The sequence below is a fragment of the Crocodylus siamensis genome, chromosome 3, assembly GCF_052110815.1.
Source record: "Crocodylus siamensis isolate JL-2025a chromosome 3, ASM5211081v1, whole genome shotgun sequence".
Taxonomy (NCBI): domain Eukaryota; kingdom Metazoa; phylum Chordata; order Crocodylia; family Crocodylidae; genus Crocodylus; species Crocodylus siamensis.
In genome coordinates, this window is record NC_143397.1 from 72,407,659 (window position 1) to 72,422,774 (window position 15,116).

General features: G+C 39.9%; 1 protein-coding gene across 3 annotated transcripts in view; it reads left to right on the top strand.

The window, feature by feature from the left end:
• The first annotated feature begins 336 nt into the window (after nt 1–336).
• LOC149868397 (long-chain fatty acid transport protein 6-like) overlaps nt 337–15,116 on the top strand; it is a 34,422-nt gene continuing 19,642 nt past the window's right edge. For all 3 annotated transcript variants that reach the window (XM_090038498.1, XM_090038497.1, XM_090038499.1), the window contains exons 1-5: nt 337–531; nt 4,170–4,651; nt 8,615–8,827; nt 11,367–11,525; nt 13,526–13,650. In XM_090038498.1, coding sequence (XP_089894624.1) covers nt 521–531; nt 4,170–4,651; nt 8,615–8,827; nt 11,367–11,525; nt 13,526–13,650 — 990 coding nt within the window. In that variant the 5' untranslated portion in view covers nt 337–520. The remainder of the gene's footprint in view (nt 532–4,169; nt 4,652–8,614; nt 8,828–11,366; nt 11,526–13,525; nt 13,651–15,116) is intronic.

Genomic DNA, 15,116 nt, shown 5'->3' on the forward strand with positions numbered 1-15,116 from the left:
GGGATACAAATTTACGTGCACTGAAATATATGATTAAACTTGCTCCCTGATGTCACTCCAACCACTGCAACAGATCATTTCCGTTGGATTCATAACATATATCTTACTATATAACTTTGATCATATGTAACTTTGATCATATATCTTATTACATACCTTTTAACATATCAATTAATTATTGTCTTTATATTCCTAATCAAGAAACAAAGCAGATATATTCAGTTTGGTCTCTCAGATACTTCTTAAAGATTAACACTTATTTGACAAAAAATAACCAGACTGCAAAGTACATCTTTCTAATACTATTTCACTCACTCACTCACTCACAGCCAGAGGGAATATTAGGATTAAAAACAAGAGGAGGCTTGGGGACTTTGGACACAGACTCTCCCCTTCAAACCATTTCAAGTATAGCCACAGAACAAGATAAACGTAACTGGATAATCTATTAAACTTTCTTCTGAAAGTACAAGCAGACCCAGCAGAGAGATATAATCAGATCCCAGAAACTAAAGAAGGAATGAATTGGTGGTAAGAGAAGGCTGGTTTGTTGATGTTATTTACTATTTACAATGTATTGGCTGTGCCATTTGTAAGAGCAAGTAAATTTGGGAGCATTTTGACTTATTGCACAGGCATTTTTACTGTTACTGTAATCTACCAAAACAAACAGCTTAATGCTTGATACATGCATTTCTTTTTTTTGATTCAACTTACAAAATGTTCTAATTTGTTTCTACAGGAAATGATTTTTTTTACCTCAATTGAGAATTTTAGCTTTCATTTAAAAATAATTAGTCCTTGTGTTTGCAGAGAAAACATGAAAACAAGAACTTAAAGTTAAAAATACTGTCTTCAAGCACTGTGTTCATAACAAATAATTTGATGACCTGTGGCAACCAAGTTAACAATGATTTATTGGAAAAGTTTTTTCATTAGCATATCCAGAATTTGGAAAAAAAACCCAACAAAAAACACTTTTGGAGTGACATTCTATATATAGAGTGTGTAGTTGATCCTGGTTGTTAAACTTGGAATAATTTCTGCCTTGTAATTATGATTTTTCCATTTCCCAAGTTAGGTCATTGGTGACACATTGGGGGTGCATGACCTATGATTGGCTGCCACCGCTGCTGCCAACGGTGCCTATGGGCGGGTGCCATTTGCTACCCTTCCCCAGCCACCAACACCGCCAACGGCTTCTGCAAGCAGTTGCTGATCATTGCTGACTGCCACTAATGCTGCCGGCAGCATCTGTGGATGGTCACTGACCGCTGGTTGGTGCTTGCCACCCCTTCTCCCCGCTGCCGATACTGCCACAGCTGTCTGCAGGAGCTCCCTGCTCGCTCCTGCCATGCCCCTGCTGCCAGAACCGCCACCTGTGGATGCCTCTGGGGGCATGCATCATTCATGAGTTTAGGTAACTGGGAGCATCACCAGTGTTTCACACTTCAAACGTTTCCAGCAGTGATGCTCAGTTTGAAATTTAATACCTTATGTTACCATAAACTATACCACAAATATACAGAACTCCCACAGAACAAACAGTACACACAGCAGCTATTCAGACCAATATAAAACTATTGGTCATCTCTAATAATGTTATAACCTTGTGTGATCAAAATCTTGAACTTCTAAGAAGACAGGTTAAAAAGTATGGAATACTACCAATACTTTTCTATATATTTTGTCTTAGGTTCTTTCTGATCAGTCAAATTTAGACAAAGGAAATCTAAGAAATATCATGCTGGCCATAAACTAATAGAAGAAAAAAGGAATGACTAGATCAATCTGTTTTGTTCGTCAAAATGTCCTTTCCAAAGCTCTACAGAAAGTGTTCCATGAGGCACACTATTATATTACCCTGTTTCTGGTTATGCAGGGAAGCAAATCTAAACAGATAGAGAAGCAAAATGCCAATAAAATGGATTCACATGAATTTGAATAGGCAAACTAAATAGAGGATTTGGAGAGGACCAACACATACCCTTATCTATGAGCCTCTCTCCTTTAAAACCTACATTTTAAAATATTACTGATTTTCTAACTTTAAAATAGCAGCAACTTAAAGTCAGATTTTTCAGGAAGAATCAGATACTGGCTTTGCAAACTTTGGATACTGTGCAGATCATATACAACTTGAGGAAAGATAACTTTTGCCCAAAATATTGTCCAAGATCTCCTCCAACTTCACAGTTGGTTCAATAAAATATATCGCTCCCAAAAAATCCTTGCCTTTTGCATATTTCATGGATCATCATGGCTACAATTTCAGTCCACACCACCTTGGATATTATCTCTGAGTTATTCACATTGATGCTTTTTTTCCCCAAGAAATTGTTCATTAGAGTGCATACTTAAATATGTTCCTTCCAATGTGCATAATCTCTTGAAACTCTCTAGATTTAATATAACATGCTGTGTTAACCAGTTTCCTTATTTGAAAGAGTGTGGGTAAGGTACTTCTACAACTTTGTCACTTAATTTCTTGGACATACCAAAGGCCTCACCTCAATGGATCCAGAGGGTCAGAAGTGGAACAAATAGGGTGGGTCAGGAAAGTGAGACCAAAGGTAGGCACATATATCAGTCCAATGCTAGACTCCAACACTAGCGCTAGATTCCAACCTTCTGGGTGCTGTGGAATTCTCCATTGTGTTATGACAAGAAACAGACAGAGAGAGAATCCTCTTTATGTTGGATTCTCTGAAGAAGCTAGATAGGTCAAAAAAACTCTGGAACTATTACTTCACATGAGTAGACCCATATCTCCAGATGATTTTGCATTTTACGGTCAGGCTTTTGTTCTTTCCACACATGGCAAGGAAAATCTTGTCCCTACTTCTTTCTCCAGAGGAAAATTTGGAAAAAATTCTGAGGGAAATCACACAAAAACTATTTATTTGTCCATATCATCTTTCCTAAAGTAGACATAATAAATACTTTTGTGTTCTCGATAACAGTTCCCATTTATTTATCCTTTCAATCTCCCTGCCTCCCCTTCTTTTTTTCACTTTTGAGTGTGCAAAGGCAAGATGTAGGATGCATACCTTTCTCCAGCACTCACTGCTGGATTCCTTGTCTATCTACTCTGTATTAGCCATTACCTTTCTCTCTTTAAATCTTACTCTGTTCAGCATTTCTCTGCCCCATATATTGTATTTATTTTGAAAAGAATGAAAAATAAGGGACAGGTCTTCTCACAGGAGGGGTTGTTAAGATCCTTTCTGTACACCTGGCCTTGAGGTATGAGCATATTGCAGTGGATCTGTTACTTACCCATCCTTAAATTATCATCTTGCCAAAAAGTAATTGGCTTATAGGCCTTGTTTTACGTTATTGTACTTTTCATAAATTATTTTCTCATGGCAGTTATGTCCACGTTTCTTCCTAGTTTATAAATGCTGCCATCTTTATTAACCATAATGTGGATTTTAGAATTGGGTGTGCCACAAATTCTTGTAGAGCCATACAAGTGGCAGAGGAACCCCAATAATAATTCTAACCTATACTGGAGTAGTATAAAGGTCTCAATAGCACTCAATACTCATTACCAAAATATTTGCCCACTGGAGTTTCATTAGATGTGCAGGGGTGGTACACTTAGTAAAAACAGCAACAGTTGAAAATTTAGGAGACAGTATGGTACTGTGGAGCCATAAAAGTAACTCAAGTGTAAAAAAAAAAGCAAGTCTAGTTCCATTTCCAGGACTAATTTTGAACCACTTCCAACTTTTTAAAAAGCAAGCTAATTTTGGCATGATATTTGACATGACTAATCTCAGAGGAGAAAATCGATGTTTGGGAAAACTGAGGTTAACCAGGAAAGCCATTTACAAATTAAAGGGCTTAAAGGAGTGCTTTTTTTCATTTTCGGTTGATTGGTGTTTATTGAAATCCACCCATAACTTGAGAATATCTTGGGGCATACATCAAACTTATTTTATAAGCTTGTGAAAGCTAGACCATTTTCATTTTTGCAGACTTTATGTTTTTCTACATGCATTATCTGTTCTGTGTGGTGTGTGCAAATTCCTTCTTCTCTAATGGGGAGTTTTCAAGGTGTGAAAGCATTTTCTGCAGACATTGTAAGACCCATAAATCCTTGATGACTATATTAATGTTATGCTTTGTATCAGTAATGAATTTATGTGTGTTGTTTTTACTAGCACCGTGTTATGCATGTGGCTTTCGGCACTTGCTGCAGGAGCAGTAATGTTATATGTTTCTTTGAAGTTTCTGTCTCCATATTTTTGGGAAGACCTGAATTACTTCATGATGCAGATCAGATTTAAAATGAGGATAACAAGGAGGGCAAGTAAGGGAATCTGCTCACTGACAGATCTTTTTATGCTACAAGTACAAAAGACTCCAAATAAGCCATTCATCATCCATGAAGGGAATGTCCACACTTACCAGGACGTGGACAGAAGAAGTAACAAGGTAGCTCAGGTCTTCCTGCACCAGGAGGCTCTGAAAAAGGGAGACACCATAGCCCTCCTGATGAGCAACGAGCCTGACTTCATCCATGTGTGGTTTGGACTGGCTAAATTGGGCTTTGTGGTAGCTTTCCTCAACTTCAACCTCCACTCCAGGTCCCTCCTGCACTGTGTTAACAACTCTGCTGCAAAAGCATTAGTGATAGGAGCAGGTAAATCCTGTGTTATTTGTCAGTTATTCTGAATTTTCATTCTCTTACCTTTTATGCTAAGTAAGGTGGAAAGAGCCAGAGTTGTGGGTTGATCATGTAAACTCATCACAAGGAGGATTACAGTAGAATTTATTAATGTGCATAAATTTGCATATACTAGATTAGAATGTCACCAGAGTCAAGATTTGCCAAGCTTGTAGTCACTCCTGAAGCTATACCAGTAGACAGTCAAAGATTCCCCCTCCTGTAACTAATTGAAACTATTTCCTACATGGTTTCAAGCAGGGATAAACTTAAGTAGTACAAATAGTGGCTTTGCCTGTTTACGTTTTACGTTGGGTGTTTTTACATGTGCTCTGGTGGGGGAACGGGGAGGATGGATGTTTAATTAGAGCAGCTGAAAACTAATTTACGTGCCCACAGGGTCTTGTGTATCAACGTCCCTGCACTTGACAATGATGTTGGGGGCACTTTAACTAAAGCTCATTAAATTAACTTTAGTTAAAGTGCCCTGATGCCATTTTGAAGCATAGAGGCACTGATACATGAGATGTTCAGGCTGGCTGGAGCATGATAATTAGCATGCTCCAGCAGACTTGATTAGTTGAGTCTGCTCTGACATGCTGTAATTACAGAGCATTGGAGCAGGCTCCCGACACATCTACAGATGCCCATTAAGTCTGTGCTGATACAGCTATGCTAAATGCTTATTACTGCAATTTGAGGCCCTCAGTTCATTGGGAGGGAGTTGCCATGCCCTCATTCTACTAGTATGTGAACCCCCACAGAATACAGCTCTTATCTTCCAGATTAGTACCAAAAAGTCTATGTCCTAATCCTACCAATAGGTTTTATTGCCTCCCACAGACCATCTCCACAAAGTTAATCTGCTTCCATTATGAAAACCTAAACTGATCTGTAACAGGCTGGACATTTGAGAGTCAGAGGTCTAGATCTAGCCAGGCCTGTAGAGCTTTTAAATCCATAGTCAGGCATTCTACTTAAAGGCTGGGAGAGCAATAGCGGAGTGTGGGAGGAGAGAGAGAGAGAGGTTCCTGCATTAGATACCAAAGTAGGGAGACTGAAGGAAACAAAGTCTCTGGGAATGGTGGTCTGGGGTGGGTAGAGGGACTATCTTGGTTTATGTTTCTTAAGTTTTATGTTAAATAAAATGTCACATTGAAGGGTGCTCTACAAGGCAAAATGATGTTAACTCAGGGCACATGCAGACGTTGCTGGGACTGGATCTACAGTCACATGGCTTACTTTAAGCTGAGCGATCACAGATCAGATCCTCGCTTGTTTGTCGTGTCCCCTGCATGTTCACCAGTGCTGGGAGCTGCTCTAGGAATGCAGTCTAAGGCCAGGTGTGGGGGGAGGAGAGGTAGGCAGTATCAGGGGAGAGGGTAGCAGGCCTGCAGAGGGAGTTGGCAGGCCTGAGAGGGTTTGGTGGGCTGGCAGGTCCAGAGGTGAGGGTTTTGAAGGGCTAAAAAAACCCTGTCAGGATTGGGGCAGGAGGTAAGAAAAGCATAGCCCTGGGATTCGGATGAGCAGCTGGACTTTCCCAGCCCCAGGGCTATGCTCCTGGGTTTAGCCATGGGTTGCCTGGATATACATAGACTGGCCATGAGTTAGCTGGATATACATCTCCTCAGATGAACTAAATTATATTGGGCTGGCCATTTTTGCCTAATCTAGACTCTCCAAATGTATGTGCAGTCTGGCACTTAGATTGACCTAACCCAAGGTAGGCCAATGTAAGTATAATTTCAGCATGTACTCTGAATGAACTATTTTGGATACCAGAAGCAGTATCACAATATCAGTGGCAGTGTTTCTCCAAGTATCCTGGTTGAGAAGCAAAGTATGTTATCTTAAGGAGAGAGCTAGACTACTAATACCGCAGCAAGCATGGGTGTCTGTGTGCCTCGGCATTATGTATAGACAGTCCCTGAAAGAGATTTCTAGGGAAAGAGTAACTTGGTAGAAAAAGATACCCTTCAACATATAGGTAAAATCAACAGGAATGGCAGCCTGATGCTAATAGGTCATTTAGTTCTGATCTTACCATTGTTAGAAAAATCTGGAAAAATTGGAGGAAGTAATAAGAAGAACAGCAAGAATTGGTAGGACTAACCTTCAGAAGGATATGAATGAAATATATATAGCTTGGGAAAACAATGCTAAAGTGAGCACAATAGCTTGATATAATTGTGAAGGGTATAAACACCAAGAAATAAGTTTAATTGGCATGGTAACAGGGTACAAAATCAGGAATTAAGAGATAAAATTAAGACAATGTAGACAGATTATGACTGGAAAAAGCATTATAAAATGTCGAAAAGAACAATCTTGTATCATCAGAGAAGTCGAATGGGTGATCTGCTAAAGGTATGTCTATGCAGCTCACCGAAAGCACCAGGCAGGACCTATTGTGAAATGGTGCACCCAGCCCATGAGTGCTAGCTCCCAAACAGGAAGCAAAGCAGCCATCAAGTAAAGCTACTGCCTGAGAGTAGTGCTGTGCTTGCACCAATAAGATCTGTTGAAAGGTAGAGAGAGAGTTTATTGATGCATGAAGCACTTGTCCTAAATAAGTTATCCTAATGCTGGTTCAGGAGGCAGCACACACAGAGTAGGCCAGCCTGTCTTAGTATTGTTGTGCCTGGCTTTTTAATTGAACAGTAAAGACATATTCTAAAGTCTTTTAATGTTTTATTCCCATCAGTAGCAGTTTGGATTTGAATAGATCCTAAGCTGTAACTCTGGCCTTGACACTGACTTGCTATTTGTTTAAAATTTTCATACCTGTTTCTTTATCTGCAAAATAAGGAAAACTGCATTACTATGTTTCACATATGTTTTGTGGGAATTAAATAAGTTGTCTGCACTGTGTTATACACATAAAAATTCATGTTTAAACCCACATCCTATTAGCATATTTGGGGCATTCAGCGATGCACCTGTCCCTTTCATAGTAAAAATTTTACCCGAGGGACCCTGGGGAAAGAAACCTCTGTGCTAATCCTTTCAAATACTGCATTAGATGGTCATCTAAGTGGGGTTTGCCCTATCAGGGTCACCCTGAGAGAGGTGAACTGTGTGCAAATTTAGCAGTGCATTTCTAGCAGCTTATGAACATGAGCAATGTGATTTCATAGATTTCATAGATTTCATAGACATTAGGGCTGGAAGGGACTTTGGGAGATCATCGAGTCCAGCCCCCTGCCCAAAGGGTAGGAAGTCAGCTGGGGTCATAGGATCTGATGATGCTAGGTGATGCTGCAGCTAGTAGAGCAACCAAAAGGTTGGCTTGCATCCATAGATGCTTCTCAAGCAAATCCAGGGACGTCATTCTCCCCTTGTACTCGGCCTTGGTCAGGCCGCAGCTGGAGTACTGCATCCAGTTTTGGGCTCCACAATTCAAAAAGGATGTGGAAAAGCTTGAGAGAGTCCAGAGGAGAGCCACGCGCATGATCAGAGGTCAGAAAAACAGACCTTACGATGACAGGCTGAGAGCCATGGGGCTCTTTAGCCTGGAAAAGCGCAGGCTCAGGGGTGATCCGATGGCCACCTACAAGTTTATGAGGGGTGACCACAAGGATCTGGGGGAACGTTTGTTCACCAGAGCACCCCGAGGGATGACGAGGTCGAATGGTTATAAACTACCTCAAGACCATTTCAGGCTGGACAGAAGGAAGAATTTTTTTTACTGTCTGAGCCCCCAAGGTCTGGAATAGCCTGCCATTGGAGGTGATTCAAGCACCTACATTGAACACCTTCAAGAGAAAATTGGATGCTTATCTTGCTGGGATCCTATGACCCCAGCTGACTTCCTGCCCTCTGTAGGGGGGCTGGACTCAATGATCTTCTGAGGTCCTTTCCCTAATGTCTATGAAATCTATTAAATAAACTTCAATTATAGATACTGAAATATCTATTCTATTCTTTCTTTAACTGCAGACTGTTTAGGCTGCCTGGACGAAGATTTTACTTTTCAGCTCCTGAAAAACAACATTGGGATCTGGCTGATGAGCAAGAGTTCTTCTTTCCAACATATTGACACTTTACTAGACAAACTAGATAATGTTTCTGATGATCCTGTTCCACCTCACCTTACAGATCAAACTAGAATGACCAACACAGCTCTGTATATTTTCACATCAGGGAGTACAGGTGAAGTTGTACTATTAATTATAAGATATATATATAGTTGTAGTATTAATTATAATATATATGTGAAATTATAATAATATAAAAGTGAAATCCATGTTCAAATGGTCCCATAGCTAGACATATAGATGCTGCATGAGCATTTGTTACTTATGAACATGCCTTGGAGGCTTTTTTTTTTTCATTGGCATAAATTGCCATAATTCTACTGAAGTCAGTGCAGTTTTGTACATATACCATGCCACAATTTAGCTTCTTAAGTTACCAAGCTAACAACAGAGCGAGAGGGAATATGTAGAGTCCTATTTGAGTGTATGTGCCCCAGTGGCACTAACTAGATGCATAACTGCTGGTTTTGGCATTTACACACAGATGCACTTCCACATGATGTGGGGATGCACAAGCATCCACGCAGCTACTAAGCATGCACAGTTGGCTGCGCTCTGGTCACACATCTCTGTAAATGCACACCTAAGCAAGATAAGTCCTGAAATTGTAGCCAAATGAAACAAAGACTAGTCAGTATTAGACATAAGGAGGAAGAGACAAATCCTTTCGTATTTTAGCCCAATATCTAAGAGAACAGAGAACTTGCCTAGGAAGTGGGAGACCTAGGTTCTATACTCCCCAATATCTTAAGGGGAATTTGAACATACCTCTCTCCTACTTCCCAAGCTCTACCCACCTAATCACAGGTTAGGAATTAGGCAGGTCCCTTTCTAGCCCTCCTCTTGAAGCTGGCCCCTTGGGCAGGCAAGAGAGGAAGATGCATGGAAGTAGGAGAAAGAAAACATGCTAGAGGGTATGTGGCTCGGTGAGAGTACTCTGAAAGTGAGATGGCCCTTGATTCTAGCCTGGATCTTGCTCCCAGTGGGGCAGACAATTTACTATTGCACTCTACATTTTAGCTAATGGATATTAAATGCAAGGTGTAGTGGCTCAGCTTCAAGAAGCATGTCAAATGAAACAAGATTCTGCTCAAAGTCTTTGAAAGATACTAGGATTCCACAGTTATGTACAAAGTATAGTCACAAAGGCAGATCCACATGAAAAATGATGTAGTCTCTCTGGGTGCACCTACACATGCGTTTTACTGCAGAGTTGACTAGCTCTGTCATAAAGTGTCACTGTCTACACATGCACTGGTATTAGAATGGAGTAATTTAATTAACTTCACTGTAATATAGTAATTACATGTATGGAAATGCACATGAAGATGGTGACAGGGGCTGGCTGGGGCATGAGGGTGCTAAAATGTGGGTACTGCGGGCCACATGGTTCTTCACTTTACCACTCTCACGCCCCACCCAGCCCCTTCACCGCTTGATGCTGCCACTGGAGCCTGGGCCTGGTCCCGTGTCTGATGCCAGCCCAGGTCTACTCCACCCTGGCTCAAACTGCTGTTGTTTCCAATGCACATAAAGATGCTATACCCAGAAGCATCTGACTCCAGCTGAAAGGGCTCCAGAGTTTATTGAGTCAGCTTAATTGTATGTGTAGATGTGCTCCTTTTGAGTAGTAGATAGAGGGGTAAATTGTTTCCCCTGTAGTTAGTTGGAAATATGAAAATGGATGTTGGGGAACTCTGCAAAGGAAAGGGGAAAAGGAATCCATTCTTCCCAAGTCAGGCTAAGCAATGTTGCTGAGGATACTCCACATTAGTCTATGTGGATGCACATGGACTGCATGACTAGGGACAGAAATCACACATAAACCAGTGTGGATGCACATGGACTGCATGACTAGGGACAGAAATCACACATAAACCAGTGTAAGTGATCAGAAACCGGTTCAGATCTGTAACACAACAGAAGTTCAGTGCACATAAACCGCTTTCAAAATGGCAGAAACCAGTTTAAGATAAACCTGCATGTAGTATCAGACTTAACTGATTTAGGTTAAATTGGTTTATTGAACTTCTGCCCCAGATCCCTTCCAGATTCAAGTTAACTCACAGTCCTCCAACAATGCAGGATGATTTGTACTTCTCCTGCAACGCCACCCTTGCAGGGTGGGCAGGCTAGCCTTGGCCCAAGCTGTCTGCTCTAGCAGAGCAGGGAGGTATGCTCTAGTGCCCCCTGGCTTTTGGCCTGGGTCACTGCAGGCATGTGGCTGCATTTCTGGAATCAAGAGTGAATGTTTGTTCACTTGCTTATTGGTTCAATCTACACAGATTAAACTAATCTGCAATGATTGAATTGATTCAGCTTTGGGCTTTTTGACTGTCTGTACTTAGCCCATGTGGTGCAGGTGATGCACAAATCCTTAAAAGCCCCTTAAAATTTCCTTCTCTGTGGTGAGGAAGGCGCCCTACAAAGATGGGAAGAGAGAATGGAAGAACCTTGAAGATCAGAGACAGAGCTGAGAGACCAAGAAGTGATGTTAACAAGTCCAACTGCTGAAAAAAAAGAAAATAAAGCTGAGGCTGTCATAGAAGACAGATTGTTTTCACCACAGATACTATGAATAATTTCACAGTCCATGTACTGAAATCATCAGAAAAAACAAGTAACTTATATTTTTCCTGTCTTCCCTATGTCAGGTTTTCCAAAAGCTGCTGTCATCAGTCATCTTAAAGCACTAACTGCCTGTCTATTATTTGCTCGGTGTGGTGCAGCTTCTCAAGACATTATGTATATCACTCTTCCCTTGTACCACATAAGTGCTTCGATCATTGGTATTGGTGGATGCGTTGAATTAGGTAACATTTCTCTTTCAAGGAATTACATTAATACAGTCAGTGATGAACTCAGACTGGGTTTTTTTTTTGTAAATCATTAAGGAATGATTGGAGGGGAAAGAGAGGATAGTCTGAACTACAGTTACCTTGCATTTATAACTATGTCAGTCTTTGAAGTAAGTCAAAGTTCAAATCAAGAAGTTCTTCAGATAGATAAGTACTCATTCAATTTAATTAGTATGAAATATACTATGGACAGGATTAAGTCCCAGATTATACTTATGCAGTTCTACAGACATCATAATAATATGCACAGAAGGACCTAGATAAGAAAACAAAAATCAGAAATGGAAGAAACAAAGCATGAATAAGTCATGCAAAGCTGAAACTACTACATCATTTTGAAGTCTGCTGAATATCTTTTATACTTTCTTTTTAATAATGCATTTTCAAAAGTGTAATGTACTTGCTACATGGTAAAGTGCACACGTAGTTGTTAATTCTGCACACAATTAGCATGTCCAGTTATTGCAGTTGCAAGCACTACTTCTGTGTTTGCCAGCCAAAATGGCCACAGATCCAGATCCATGAATTCCAGGAATCTGATACTATGGTAATGGACACTATTCTTTGGTTTCTTTTTAAACCTTTAAATATATTTAATTGTAAATTTAATAGTGTGCATATAGAAACCAGATTATCCTTTTATCTTTAGTGCATTTTTTCCTGCTTTTTTTGTTTGGATATTAAACTGGACATCAGCCAGTCTTTTAACAATGCTGTCTTCCTCCGGCTTTAAGCAATAAACATTTTACGCTTCCTCCAGTTTTAAACAATAAACATCTCCTAATATACTGTTTTGCATAGCTGCCATTAACATAGTTATATAATATCACCCCTTTCAGGAAATATTAAATTGATTAAGACTTCTAAAATGTAGTTTTTATTACTTTGTCATTGCTATCACCACCTGTAGTATGCAGCCAATATATGAGGCTGTATATGAGGCTACGTGTACCTATAATTTTTAAAGCTTGGGGGAGGCTCCACATACTGAATGGCCCAATGTTTTAAGGCATAGAGAATGGGTAGCAGTAATAAAACTGCGGACATAAGCTTAGTAGTCATGTTGTACCCTACAGTAAAAGGCTGAAGCAGGTATACAGGGCATATAAAACATATGAGGCTGCTTGACTATCAGTGCCATCATGAATGTATGTATGCATTACGGGGTCACTCAGAAGCTATTCTGAAAATCAGGTCAACACTCCAGTCAAACTGCACCTAAAGGAAAGACAGATATGGCTATGTATCCCCTGTAATTTCCATGATGACTCCTGGGGCTACTGGTTTCCGTAAATTAGAAAGCAAGACTGCTAAAACATGGCCTCTTCATAAGGGGGCCGGGGGTTGCTAAATGGTAATTGCTAGTTTTGCTTTGACTTAAAGGCAACTTAATAGAACAGAATTTAAGTTAGGGCAGAATTTGGAATGTGCTTTTTTCTACAGAAAGGAGCATAGCTTTATAAGGAAAAAAAGCATGAAGAATACCTGTGTAAGGTCTCATAAGATTTTCTTTTGGAAACAGAAAGGAAAATATTTAGGTTGGGATTTTCTAAAATGCCAAAAATATCACCAAAGGCTTGATTCTTTTGTTAGTTTACACAACTTTAATCTGTCATAAATCAATTGAAATTAATGAAGTTACACTGTGTAAAGCTGATAGAACAATGAAATTGGGTCCATTCAGTACTATTTATTATTAGGCAAGGTAACAATAATTATTTCTACCCATATTGCAGCCATGCAACAACCTCCAAAAGAGGAATCCCTAGCCCTCATTGTGCTAGGCCCATGTAACAAAAAGACCCTTCCTAATTTATTTAGAATTAGTGATATTGAGCATCAGTTAGATTATTGAAGAAACGTTTAATTGGTAGTATTCAACACTGGCAGATGATGAAACAGGTCCTAATGGTAATTTTCAATTTATTCAATTCTCCGACTGTTTCCTCAACTAGGAGCAACTTGTGTTCTGAAGAAGAAATTTTCTGCCAGCCAGTTTTGGAGTGACTGTAGAAAATACAATGTAACAATGTTCCTATACATAGGGGAAATTTGTCGTTACCTTTGTCACCAGCCCAAAGTAAGTTTTGGTTTATAACTGCATTTTTAAAATAATGTTATTCTTTTCTATATGTAGTATAGATCACTTATTTATTTTCTCATTTTCTTGCCCCGTGTTCATTTTTTACCGTATGCACACATCGGCTTGGCTCTGCTTTCAGTTTTTTTGTACCATACCACCTGAACTCAGTGGGGTTATGCTGCTGTGAAACTGGTGAGAGTGACTGGAGAATCATGTCAGACACTAACTTTAGCCCTTTTAAAGGACACCAGGCTGTTAAACTTTTACTCTGAATCATAATGTAAACAATAGACAGCTGGAAGGCAAAAAGGACTGTGAGAAGTATCAACAGGATTTGACTAAAAACCCCAAGAATGCAAGATGAAATGATTAACCTCGTGCAATTCAGATGTTCCAGGCTCATTATTTATTAAGTGGATTTTCTTCTATTCAGTAGTGAAATGACAATAATTAATCTCCTTGTGGTTTTGAAATTGCTGAATTGGTTTTTATGATTTTTAAAAAAAGATTTGGGGAGGAGGAAAGACCAACAAGTATCATCAATGGCAAAATGGCCCCTTTTCCTTTCTATATATTTTTTGAAAAATCCAAAACCCCAAAAAACCCCATAAACCAAACTTTATAAAGGCAAGATTCTGGCTATGCTATGCTAAATTTTTAGGCTAGATATCAGGAGGCACTACTTCACGGTCAGGGCGGCTAGGATCTGGAACCAGCTTCCAAGAGAAGTGGTCTTTAAGAGGAGGCTAGATGTATACCTTGCTGGGGTCATTTGACCCCAGTACACTTTTCTGCCATGGCAGGGTAGGACTCGATGATCTGCTCAGGTCCCTTCCAACCCTAGAAACTATGAAACTATAAGTCTTTTACTATGCTTCAGGCAATTGTGCTGAAGAAGATGTGATGAAAAATAAAGCAATACATGACTATCAGGCTCAAATTGAGTCTGACTGCAGAGTTCAGAGGATTAGGAACAAAGGAGCAATTAAGGTCAGCACATCAGCTGACTAGTACATGGTTCAAAAAGTAGGAGAAGAGTCAAGGTGAAATGGGAGCAGTGACCAAGCCAAAATAGCTGCTGGCCCAAATTCAAACCAAAACAGATGACTCCCCAAAGTCCAACAGTCCAAGGATAAAGGAAAATAAGAGAATAATCAGCTAGGCTAGACTAGTGGAGCAGAAGGGTCTTATAGAGGAAAGAATAAGGCGAAAGTGTTTTAATCTGGCCCAACAATAAAAAAGGTGTACTAGAGAAAATTCTGAAGGGAGTCTAGAAGTTGGTGATTTGGAAGGAAAAGCAGAAAGACTGTGGCTTAGCAAGCAAAAAATTGAAGTGCCAGGAAAGAGTGTATGAGTCCAGTAACATGCTTGAAGGTAATGATCATATTAGCAGTGCAAGCTTCAGACAAACTCACATGCTATGCAGAGGTGGTGGCACTACATGGTTGGAGGCTGTGGTTGCA